General features: G+C 38.1%; 1 protein-coding gene across 3 annotated transcripts in view; it reads right to left on the bottom strand.

The window, feature by feature from the left end:
* CTTNBP2 (cortactin binding protein 2) overlaps positions 1 to 12,393 on the bottom strand; it is a 150,932-nt gene that overhangs the window by 86,274 nt on the left and 52,265 nt on the right. For all 3 annotated transcript variants that reach the window (XM_032401711.1, XM_032401709.1, XM_032401710.1), the window contains exon 3: positions 3,964 to 4,188. In XM_032401711.1, coding sequence (XP_032257602.1) covers positions 3,964 to 4,188 — 225 coding nt within the window. The remainder of the gene's footprint in view (positions 1 to 3,963; positions 4,189 to 12,393) is intronic.

Raw genomic sequence — 12,393 nt, 5'->3', positions numbered from 1 at the left:
CACTCTGCAACGCTCCTGGGGAGTCAAAATGAATTATACAAAAAAAGATTCATGAATGAGCTAAAGAACAACCATTTTTGTACCAGATGTCCTAAATACTCTTTCTAAAAAATATTATTTTAGATGATTCTCTATCATGTTATTCTTGAAAGTCTAGAAAGCAACTTAAAATAAAATTGTATTTCTATGTTACAAAGCATATATAATGATATATATTGATATAATGATATTATACAATGAAGTAGAGAGTGCTGAATACAAATGGCAGAACCAAGTACAATTATTTATCACAGGAAGGAAAAGGCATATGAAATAAATTAAAACAAATAATTTGATTGTTCTTTTCTGACCCATTTGTCATTTCTTTGGTTGTCTAGCACCTGAAACTCCTTCTTACGTTAGGAGAATTCTCCACCTTATGATTCTCCCCTGTAGAAGCTAAATATGCCCAATATCTGCTTTCCTGATCTTCCTTATAGCCAGAGAGAGGGTATGGGGCCTAAGCTTGGCCAACCAAATGCACCTGCTCTTAGGCTTCACCTTGGAAATGAGTGATGCAAAAAGCAGGGCCAGGGGAGGCACCACTCAAGACCTAGAGCATGATGGTAGTCATGCTGTCTGGCATCAGCAAGCTACAGTACTCACCTCTCATCAGCAGAAGTCTTACCCACTGCAGACTAGGATCGACAGGGATCATTTGTCAGTGATGCTGGCTGATTGAGACCTGGTCCCCTAGCTTTCCCAGCCATGCTCTACCATGCTGTAAGCCAACCAAAACACTTCCCTGCTTAACTCCATGAATACTGGCTCACTAGCTCACAACTAAGAATCCTGCCAGCACATCTAGTGCCTTTCAACTTACCTCATTATACTAAGCTGTCACCTAGAAGAAGCTATAGCTAATACACAGAACGACTGTTAGTTTTTTCACTGGTTTAAAAAAAAAAAAATTTGCTCCCCTCCGAATTTCCTAGTTATTATTTTGGCTTCTGGCTTTTAAAGGCTCTGTTCAAATTAAAAGGTCTTTCCTATTTCAGGGCTAGAAATTATACTTTATAAGTATGAATAAAGGACTGAAAATAAATTAGAACAGAAATTCCACTAACATATGATGCGCATGATAAATAATAAAAAACCCAAATATCATTCCATCCTAGGTTACTGGCTCTAAACAGAAAGTAGATTACTGGAGGCAAAGTTCCCCATGATGATTACTCATTAGCTTATTCAAAGTGGCTTTACAGGCTTAGTCCATCTGCCAAATTGACTCCTGCCCAAATTTTCCTGGCACACAAATTACCAAACAGTTAACCCTCCATTAGTAGTCTCAGCAGGAATCAATGCTTGAATGAGCATGGAGCCTTTTCTCCCGCCTTGAAAGGGCAGCCAGAGCAGTGTTCAGGCCAAATGTCTTGGAATTACCAAAGAGCTAGGTCCAGTATCAGATAATACATACTTGAATTGTAGATAATGGGACCTTTGCTTTCCCTGACTTCTGCTCTGGCAGTAATTTAAAGAACTGGACTCATGTAAAATAATGGATTTTTTGTCTTTCTGATTTTAGATTTCTAGAGCTTCAATTGATTCTATATGCAAGAGAAATGAACATGTTTGGTTAAAATATTTACTTTCAGGACTAAAGGTGACAGGTAATTTTGTTGCTAAAAAGATGACTTTGGTGTTTCTGCTCTTATCAGCTGATATGATATTTTTTTTATAAGATTCAGGATAAGAGTACAAAATCTAACTTCTCACATGCACAATCTACCAGAAGAGAATATTCTTTATGGACAAAGAGCTGCACTGCCTATCAGAGCAACTTTTCACTGAGACTACACAGGCCAATGAATTTGGCCATAAAGGACTCCTGTATCCCCGTTATACGTGGGAGACAGATCACTGGCTCATTTCGTATTAGCCTCTCAGGACCCATAGGACAGAAACAATTTCCTTTCACTCCCAGCCAGGTTGGAAATGACCCAGTCATTCAGAAACAAACAGGATGTAAGTTGATTAAAAAAAAAAAAAATCAGCTAGATAATAAAATCTTTGATTCAACTTGAAATGAGTTCCTTCCTTTTTCTTCTACAAGAGAAGTGATAGATAAAATGCGAAACTGAAGTAAAATTTAGGAAAGCATGCATTTTTATACATTAAATGCAAATTACAATGAAAACAAAATATTTTCTTGATTTTTGATAACGCAACATAAAACCCAGCAGAAATATTTTATTATGAAATAGCTCATTTGACACGTTAAGAACATAATTGAAACGTGTCTCATCCAAGAAATACAAATGAGCTTCAGTGACATCAGTTGAAATATACTGGCTCTTGCTTATGCGGTTCCTGGGGATTTCTGAAAATCTCCAGAGACCTCAGTGGTTGCTCTGCAGGGCTCTGTAAAGGGTTTGCAAAGTCCAGAGTAAAACTGTTTGATTTTGCCTTGCATCCATGGAAGGCCTTCTCGTCTTCTACACTATTTTACCCGGTGCTTTAGTGTTCTACCACGTGACATACTGAAGAGGAGGTTTGCTTTCATTCAACACCTATACCAGAATGTGGGCACACATATGTCAATACAAGGATATAATTACAGGGACAAAAACACACACACTAAATGACACTATCATAAATATTTACAGTACACTGCATTCAGGTTCATCATCAACCAGGTGTTACATGTGAACTATAACAAGTTCTCTGAAAAGGACAAATAGAAGAAACATTGAAATGTATGCTTTAATAATGGTTGGAAGAACAGATTACTTTTCATTCGAATCATACTAGATATTATTAGCTTCTCTGACTTCCTCACTCTCTTCTCATAAACGGAATCAGTAGTCTGGCCAGTCTATCAGAAGGACAAAATTTGAACTTCTATTTCCTTATGGCTGATGGCAGTAACTCAGTTTTTATCACTTAGGACTCTTGGAAGCATGTACTCAAGTACAGTAATAAATACGTGTGTCTGTTGGTGGGGGAGGTGAGAAGATGCGGGGAGGCTGGTTTAAATGAAACACATGTGAGCAGGAGCCTGGAGGCCTGCAGCAGACGCAGCCCTCAGACCCCAGAGGCAAGTTTGAGATGAACCAGGACTTCAAGATGACACGTTGTGAGACTGCATATACCACACAAATTTCATTCTATTCTCCTCATGCTAATTTCATTTTCCAAAGACATAATTTAAAGAAGTGATGTCTAGTTGCAAAGAAATATTTGAGACAGGAGCTGGATAAATAAGTTGGGGACGCTACCATCTGATCAGCGTCCTGGTTGCAATACTGGATCATCCACCTAGCAGTTAAGCATGTCTTATGGCATTAGGAAAGGGAAGTCCAAAAAAAAAAAAGCATATTTTAAAGAAAGCATCAAAGTAACCTTTATAGGAAACATAATTTCTTTGTTACATTTTATAGCCTAGTGTTATTTTTGAATTATATTTGAAAAGGACCACCAGAATCTGTCAGCATTTTGCCTTTTGAGGTCTCTATCCCCACCCTTCTTGAAAATATGACGAGATTTAAGAACAAACAACAACCCTCAGTTTGTTTCCTGAGATTAAGAATTCTTCATGTCAGTGAGATCATATGATACATGTCGTTCTCTGACTGACTTATTTCGCTTAGCATAATACCCTGGACTCTGAGAAACAAACTGAGGGTTCTAGAGGGGAGGGAGGTGGGGGGATGGGTTAGCCCAGTGATGGATATTAAAGAGGGCACATACTGAATGGAGCACTGGCTGTTATACGCAAACAATGAATCATGGAACACTACATCAAAAACTAATGATGTAATGTATGGTGATTAACATAATAAAATAAAATTCAAAATAAATAAATAAATAAAAATTTAAAGTCACCAAAGGAAAAAAAAAAAAAAAAAAAGAACAAACAACAAGCCTGGAGATGGCTTCTCCATCCTACTGTGTTACAGGAAAAACGTTGGACAGCCTCAATACCTTCTTTTGTCTGCTTTCAGCAGCAGCCAGCTGCGTGGACATCCTTTCTTGCATCTTTCTGCAGTGGGCCATGACTGCTTCAAGGATGGAGAGGGGGTTGGTACAAACTGGCTTCTTCTCTTTATCGCCGGCACCTGCCTCATAGTCTCTCTGCAGTGCCAAGAATGGGTCATTCAAATTAAATCTCCCATACCGTTCCTGGATAAATACCTCCTTCCTGCGGGCCTAGGACAAAATCAGAGGAATGTATTGAGAAAGAAATAAAAATATACAGAAAGATATTTATAAGAAGGTTTCGTGATTACTTTTCCAAATGGTATTCACAACTGTTTTGAGTAATGGCTTACGTATGATGTCAGGCGCTGAGCGAGAAGCGAGGGGAATGTGACCCCAATCCCTCACTAGCCTGGCATGCCATTCAGCCTACTTTCAAATTTTCTTCCTTAAAGAATGTCTTTTAAATTACAAATGACGCAAATACAGTTTTTTCCCTTGATGCTCACTCCTTCAAGGGTCTGTGTTTTAGGTACAGTCTTTTCTAGTTTAAAGTAAAATCAGAAATACCAACAATTAAAATAACTTCTAGCAAAAGTTCAAAAATAAAATTATCTCTATCTTGACAGAACTTCTATTTCACATAATACTTATCAAGCTAAGTCACAAAATATAAATCTCCTACAAGTTTTGTAGAGTAAGAATTTATAAGGATATTTGCTAAAGAAGAAAATACTTGATGAAATTTTTATGTCAAAAAGTCACAACATTCATATTTTGTGAAGTTTGACTAAACTACAAAAAAACCTCTAGAAGATTTAGGAAGATGCAAATATCTCATTGTTGAAGGGCATGAAAATAGAGTTCACAGAGTTCGAGGAAAGAATGTAACCTCATTCCACTCTCAGTGTCAGTCCATCAGCGTCAAAGTTAATTTCACATCCACAGGGCACTAAATGCAATTTTCTATAATTAGCCTACAACAGTCTCTGCATAAAATGGAAAATAGTAGAAATATACTGAAACTAGCAATATTTTCCAAACTCAGGTCATGTGGAATTGCCACCAGAAAAAAATTATTCTATGTCACTGCCAGTGGAAAAACTAAATTACTTTACAATAAATCAAGCTAATTGTCCAAAATGTTAAATGTGCTTTCTAAAGAAATATTACATAAATTTCCTCACTTTAAAAGTAACTGCACTGAACTAGACTTTTCCATTTTTAGACCACTGTGAGCAAGCCAACAACTAGATAAACACAAGTGCAAGTGATAAATCTAACATTTCTTTTCCTATTACCAAATTAGATTAAGAAATACGGTTTACAAAAAGCCCAATTTCACCATTAAACTTAAGCTAGGATCATTTCAGAGGATCATTTTAAACTTAAAAGTCAACATGATTTATGAGTCAAAAAGCACTTGATATTTCTAGATTCTTCAAATTCAAAAAAGTGATCAATGCACTAAGTATCACTTCCAAGATGCAATTTCAAAAGCGAGTTCATTTTGCCTTCCTTCACTTTTCTCTTAATTTTTATTCCATGTAGTAATTTATCCCCCACCCCTGGATGAAAATCTGAGACACCCCTATGGTTTTTCTCTTACTTTCCCCCCCCCCCTTACTTTTCTCTAAATACAAGTCCTATAGTCATTTTAAGACATAAACCTGTCTCAATTTGATTAGAAAATCCAACTTGAGTGTACGACAGCTTCCTTTCCCCAGTGAAGATCTGTGGCAGGGTAATATGTACCACCTGGGAAAGGAGGATTCATGAAAACATCTCTCCCTTTACACAAATCTTCTCCCCCTCTTTCTAAGTGGTTTCACTGTTCTCTCTGGGTTGGAAGGGCGTGGAGGTAAGGGGAGCAGGACGATTCTACCTGACTGGTTCAACTGGAAGACTAGCCTTGCCATCTGAGTGTGGTGAATATTTAAAGCCTACGGTTTCCCTATGAAGTGCCTGGTGACTTTAGAGGGCCACCACCCCCTCGTCCCACTGTTGGGGTCTTTTCATCTATAGTTTCCCTCAATGTTGGTCATAAATTTAGGACAGACTACATAATCTGCAAGGCCTGGCACAAAATGAAAATATAGAGCCCTTTGTTCAAAAATTAAGAATTTCAAGATGCTGACAGCATACCATTTAACCAAGCAGGGGGCCTTCCTAAGTGCATGGCCCTCTGCAACTGCACAGGTCACACACCCATGAAGCTAGTCTTGTGTCACTTCTTATGCAGCATCTAGAACCTAGTTTTTGTCAGATGATGTTCCACATTCTCCAGACTTCTCTATTGAACAGGACCTGAATCAATCTCATTCCCACTCTTTGGTGCTTATGGCCCAAGCTAGCATATAGGAAACACTCACGAAACTTCATCTAAACACAATCTGGGAATGCAAAATGACAGGACACCCAGTTTGTAATCTCTATTATGGGAAGAGTCCAGTCACTCTGGGCCTAGTGAGGCTGTCTTCTCCTAAATATTTGCTTTGAGCTCCTTTCAAGTAGGGGCACTTTTATTCAGCTGACATCCTGCCAACCCACCAAAGAACACACAATGGGTGCTTAATGTATTCTTGCTGCACAGATAAATGTAGCATCCAACGGCTTTAGGAAAATATAATTTGTAACCCAGAGCCTCCTAAGGAAAGAGCTCAGGCCATTTTCCCTGTTAGAGGAAGTCAAGTTTCTTCACAAAGGGACCAATTTTACCAGGAACCTGGGGAGGAAGTTAGGCCAATGTCAAACTCCTCTATGCAAAACTAATCCCTGAGAAAATGATGACCAAGTGTTAGTTTACCCACCACCAGAGGCAGAACTAGGGGATCCCAGGAAGGACTCAATTAACTCTCTAAACTAAAACCAGGCAAGAGCATTTTCAGGAAAACCACAGGGTGCGTAGCAGTTGATTTTCCATGATTCATGATTCTTTGTACTACTTACACCCCAAACCTAGACTGTATCTAATAGAGGCACTCTGCTTACCACAGAGTTGTCAGAATACCTTTCCAAGGAAACCCCAGTCACTCTTCTGCTTAAAGCCCTTCAACATTCTCATTTTCACAGTTCTCTCCCCCCTATACCTTCGTCCATGTGATGCTGGCAGGTGGGGACACCCTCTCATCCTTCGCTTGGGTAACTTCCCACTGACCACTAACCCTCACTGCCATCACCTCCTCTTCTGCTCATCCCAAAAGATTCAGAGTTTAGCTTAATGCGGATTTAGGCAAGTATTTATAACTAAACACATGCCCAAGCTAACTGACATCCCTTAATTTTACCCACTTTTCAACTATTAATGCTTGAACATTCCTGAAAAAATGTTTACCTTTCTTAGGACATCTTACTTTATAACAGAGTATTGGATTCTTAATGTACTACATTACTTTTGGTAAGGGCAGGTCAACAACACATACAAGTTTTAATATTTAAGGAGATCATGTAACAAAAAAATGACCTGATGTTTATCACACTGGGTTTAAAGAGGCCTTTCCCTAAAAAAAAGAAGAGCTGAATGTGCAGATAACTTCTTGGTTTATGCATCAGAATTACTTGAGAATGAAATGCATTTCAGGGAAATGAGTCATTATAAAGACACAGACTATAATTATGAAAACAGACTTTTAAAGGAACCCTTAAAGCTAGCTACATTGATAGAAATATAATTTCAATCAGAATCTGAAGTTTTATACGATCTGGTTGAGAAAGAAAGAAAAATATGGCCATTATTAGGAGAGGATTTGACAAATACAGAGTTCCTACTTTGGGCTTTAATTGTTCAACCAGATCAACTGAAGTTGGTTGGACCTAATTAGTAACAATAAAAGGAAAAATACTTAAATATTCAACTTTTCCTAGAGTATGTAATTTTCTTAGAAAAAAAATCTAAAACTTGCATTGTGGGTCACAATTAAAACATACCACCAACTAATTTTAAAACACAAACTTACTGCTAAAATTATTTTATCTTATGAAAAGCCAAAATGATTTTGTAATATTTAAAAAAATGGTACTAGTAAAAGACAACTTTTATTGAGACCTTACTATTTATTTCTAGATGTTACTGATTTTCTCCTAAAAATACATCCAAGAGATAGCCATTATTTTAATTTACAATTTAGAGACAAGCAGACTGAGGCTTAGAAAGATTAACTTACTCTCAAGGTCACTTTAACTAGAGCTGGTATTCAACCCAGGCAGTCTTACTCCAAAGCCCACACTTTTGAGCACTAAAAGATTATTATGGGGGTGCCTGGGTGGCTCAGTCTGTTGGGCATCTGTCTTCAGCTGGGGTCATGATCCCAGAGTCCTGCTCAGCAGGGAGTCTGCTTATCCCTCTCCCTCTGCCCTGCCCCCCTACTCCTGCACTCTCTCTCTGGCTCTGCTCTCTCAAATAAATAAAATCTTTAAAAAAATAAAAAATAAAATAAATAAAAGATCATTATGACTAGAGTATTTTGGAACACTAAAAAAGGTTCAAAGATAAGTAATGTTTACAACACTATCCAAACCAGTACAAAGAAATGAAGTTTAAAAGACACAAATATGACTTCATATTTCAAGAAGTTAAGAGTATTCTCAACGCTCTATATTTACTTTCATTGTTACTCACCATATGGCTAATAAAATTTAATCAAACTTAAGGTTTTTTTTTTTCCTTTTCTTAAGATCCTTCAGAGAATGTCATTTAAATGTAAAAAAAACAATTCAACAGGAAAAATGGTTTCTAAATATGCTTTTTCAAAAAGCATATTATCGAAAAGTACTGATTAACTAAAAATATGTTTAAAGCATTAATACAGATCTAACTGAAAGACTAAGAAATTCTGTCCTCAGCTCTAGCCTACTCTGGCTTTGGTGCCAAGGACATAAAACCACAAGGGATGGCTGAAATGATGAGCCCAATCTGACAAGACGGACTTTCTCAGGAATGAATATAAGTCAGTTCTTGGGTACAAACACAGAAGCCAGTATGAAAAACCTAGGGGTTGCAATCATCACTATATTCAAGGAGTAAACAATGAAATGGAAACTGCCCCTCCCCCACATCTCAAACCAGCAACTCAATTCCAAGGTTCATTAATTAATAGAAAAAAGATATCAGAACTAGACAATTCCTGGACTACTATTTCACTTCTGGGTGAAATATTTAAATAATGATCAATAGAAAAAGGGCCCGAGGACAGAACTGAATTTTAAGAGTAGAAGGAAACAGTAATGCTTAAAAGACTTACAGAGGCATGACTGCATTCTGTCAGTATCTGAAGGCATCTCAGGTTTCAAGAGGTATTGGACTATTTACATGGCTCCCAAACAATCGAATTATAGCCATGATAATAAAAAACTTTCAAGGGCCAAAGCTGTTCTAGAGATACAACAAGCTGCATTGGACTGGAGTGAAATCTCGGTCTCTGACTGTGCTGCAAACATAGACTGAAAAAACATGTGGTAGAAATAGGGTACAGGAGTCTCAAAAATCAGTAAGGTCACTGGTTTCTAAACTGTCACTCTTCTCAAATCCTGAAATACGATTATTCAAAATCGAGAGGGATGGAAAATAGAGATTTTTCCAAACAGTCAACATAAAAATTTACCTATCTTGCTCTAAATTTCTTAGTGGAAAAGAGTTCAAATAGACCAAGATTAAACAGACAACCCCCCCAAAAAAACAAAACAATACCAAAATTAAGAGCTCCTCTAAGAAGAAAGGAGGAAAAAATCCTACTTGTAAATAAAAGGGAATGGGAAACCAGAGATAAGCCATGGTCATCAGAGCTCATTCCCACTCTAAGAGGGGTAGAATAATGCAGGAGTCAGTTTACACATTCATACACAACATATGTGTCCGCATGTGCACATACACACACACACACACACACACACACACAAACACAAGGGGGATAAATGGACGACAGAGGGTATAACAGCAATGTAAAAATTACATAGTCTTTGGGAGCACAGTCACTGCCCTTCAATGATTGCAAAGTCCTAGAAATTCACTAGCCAGGAACAAAATATAACTTCTTGGAATATGAATTAAATGCCAAGAAGTCTGAAAAGTTCATTTCAGTGAATACATTTCAGGCATTATTTGTATGTGGCAAGACGTACACGGCACAAAGAAATGAAGGGGTGTCATGGTGTCCCATGATCTGCCATGCCATACTGGAACAGTAAGTCAGAGAAGAGGCACACTTTCCCTGCTCACTCTCCTCCCTCCTTCCCCAACCTTCTGCCACCTACAGTGTCATAGCTGCTCATGGACATAATCACCTGGATGTATGGAAACTGTCATGCCAGGAATATACATAATACATATTATGAATCATATATGAAGACAGACTTAGATTTATTTGGTTCCTAAGGCTAAAATCTAGAAGTCATACTTCAATAAACCACTAATTTTCTCTCAAAAAATGTAGACCATTATAACAAAATCCATGAAATGGCTTGGTTTCACTGAAATCGGGGCCAGAAGTAATCTATTACCAAACCCTTTATTTTGACCTCATATGCCACTTAGTACCTTGCACACATCTATCTCAGCCAGATATGAACATCTGTAAAAATAAGATTACCTTTATTCCCTAACTAGGTCAAGAATGGCACACAGTGCTGCACCGTTCTGTTCTCTCGCTCAGAGTACACATGATTAAGTTATCAGCACACTTGAAGCTGAATCCAGGAAAAGCCTTACAATTTGTCCCAATTCATCTCTCCAGGCAGCCACCACGCATCAATCAGAACTGGAACACAGATGAACCTACCTGCCAATGCGGCTCTAGCTATTTGATTGCTATGATCAGCTCTATCTTTACTGATACCAGACAGTTAAAACAATGCCTTTTACACCTCTGTAACTTAAAGAACAAGTTAGCAGTGTGCCCCACACATACCCGTTAATTATCTAAGGTTAACAGAAGTAATGGTTTCTGTTATTGGGATTAGTCATTCCTATGACTGTTAATTATAAGTGAACTTTTCATATTAAAAAAACAAAATAATTTTAAATTTCATGAGAGAGGCACTATTATTTCAACATTAAAAAGTGTATTTATCCAAATCTATAAGCACATTTGAACTATATTTTTATTTAAAATAATGCATGTTCACTGAACAATGTGGGAAAACACTGTTATAAGGGGGAAAAACCTACCATCCATAATTCAATCATTGAAAGGCAGTCACCATTAAATTTGCCTTGTACTCTATATTTTTTCCAAGCATGTATTAAAAAAATACTTATCAAGGATTTAAGGGAATATGTTTAAGTAGCCTTTCCCACTTAATGGTATTTCCCGTTTCAATAATCTATATCAATATATTTTTTAAAGATTTTTATCTATTTATTTATTTTAGAGAGAGCACACTCGAGTGCACGAGCAGGGGGCGGGGGGAGAAGCAGAGGGAGAGAGAGAGGGAAAGGGAGAGACAATCTCAAGCAGACTGCGTTAAGTGCAGAGACCAAGCACAGGGCTGGATCCCATGACCCCGAGATCGTGATCTGAGCCGAAACCAAGCATCAGAGCTTAACCAAATGAGCCACCCAGACACCCCTATATCAATATTTTTAATATTTAATTGCATAAACAAAATCTAATATATTTTAAAAATCTCATTGTTTCTCACTGAATTTGTATTTGATTGTTCTAACCTACCTAGAGGTAAACCTGTGGGAACATTTATTAGAGTAAATCCATAGCAGTAGTATTACTGGATTAAAGAATAAAAATATTTTAAAGACTTTTTAAGATTTTATTTATTTATTCATTTGAGAGAGCGAGAATGAGAGAGAGTGCACATGAGAGGGGGGAGGGTCAGAGGGAGAAGCAGACTCCCTGCTGAGCAGGGAGCCCCATGCAGCGGGACTGGATCCTGGGACTCCAGAATCATGACCTGAGTGGAAGGCAGTCGCTTAACCAACTGAGCCACCCAGGCGCCCTAAAGACTTTTGAAATTACCAATTTCCTCTTCAGAGAGTTTGCCAATTTATATCCCTACCACCAGTAGTTTGTTTTTTGTTTTTTGGGTGTTCTTTTTTTTTTGCATCTGTAGTTATGAGAGAGATCGGTCTATAATTTCCTTCTTTACTTTTTAAATATCTTGGTCAAAGCCTCCAGAAAAGGTAAACACAAAAGGGCCACCAAAGCCAGGAAGATGGAGGTGGGCTTCAAGGCCAGAGGCCAGCGCAAGTCAGCCCACTCCCCGTTCGCCTCGGAAATGAGCAGCTACTCCTACAATACGGACTCAGAGAAGACGAAGAATTCCTGAAGGATGAGTGGTCTGCCCAAGGCCCGTCCAGCTCCAAACTGATGTCTTGCATCCTGTGTGGCATGGTGGCAAAGAACAGCAAGCCGGGTGGGGGCCCCAAGCTGACCAAGAGAGGCCAGGCGGCCGCCCGGACTATTTTTAGTCTTCACCCTCCTCCGC

This window comes from Phoca vitulina, unplaced genomic scaffold (genome assembly GCF_004348235.1).
Source record: "Phoca vitulina isolate PV1807 unplaced genomic scaffold, GSC_HSeal_1.0 scaffold4, whole genome shotgun sequence".
NCBI classification, from domain to species: Eukaryota; Metazoa; Chordata; class Mammalia; order Carnivora; family Phocidae; genus Phoca; species Phoca vitulina.
The sequence above is the reverse complement of the archived record's forward strand: the minus strand, read 5'-3'. Positions and strand labels throughout refer to the sequence as shown.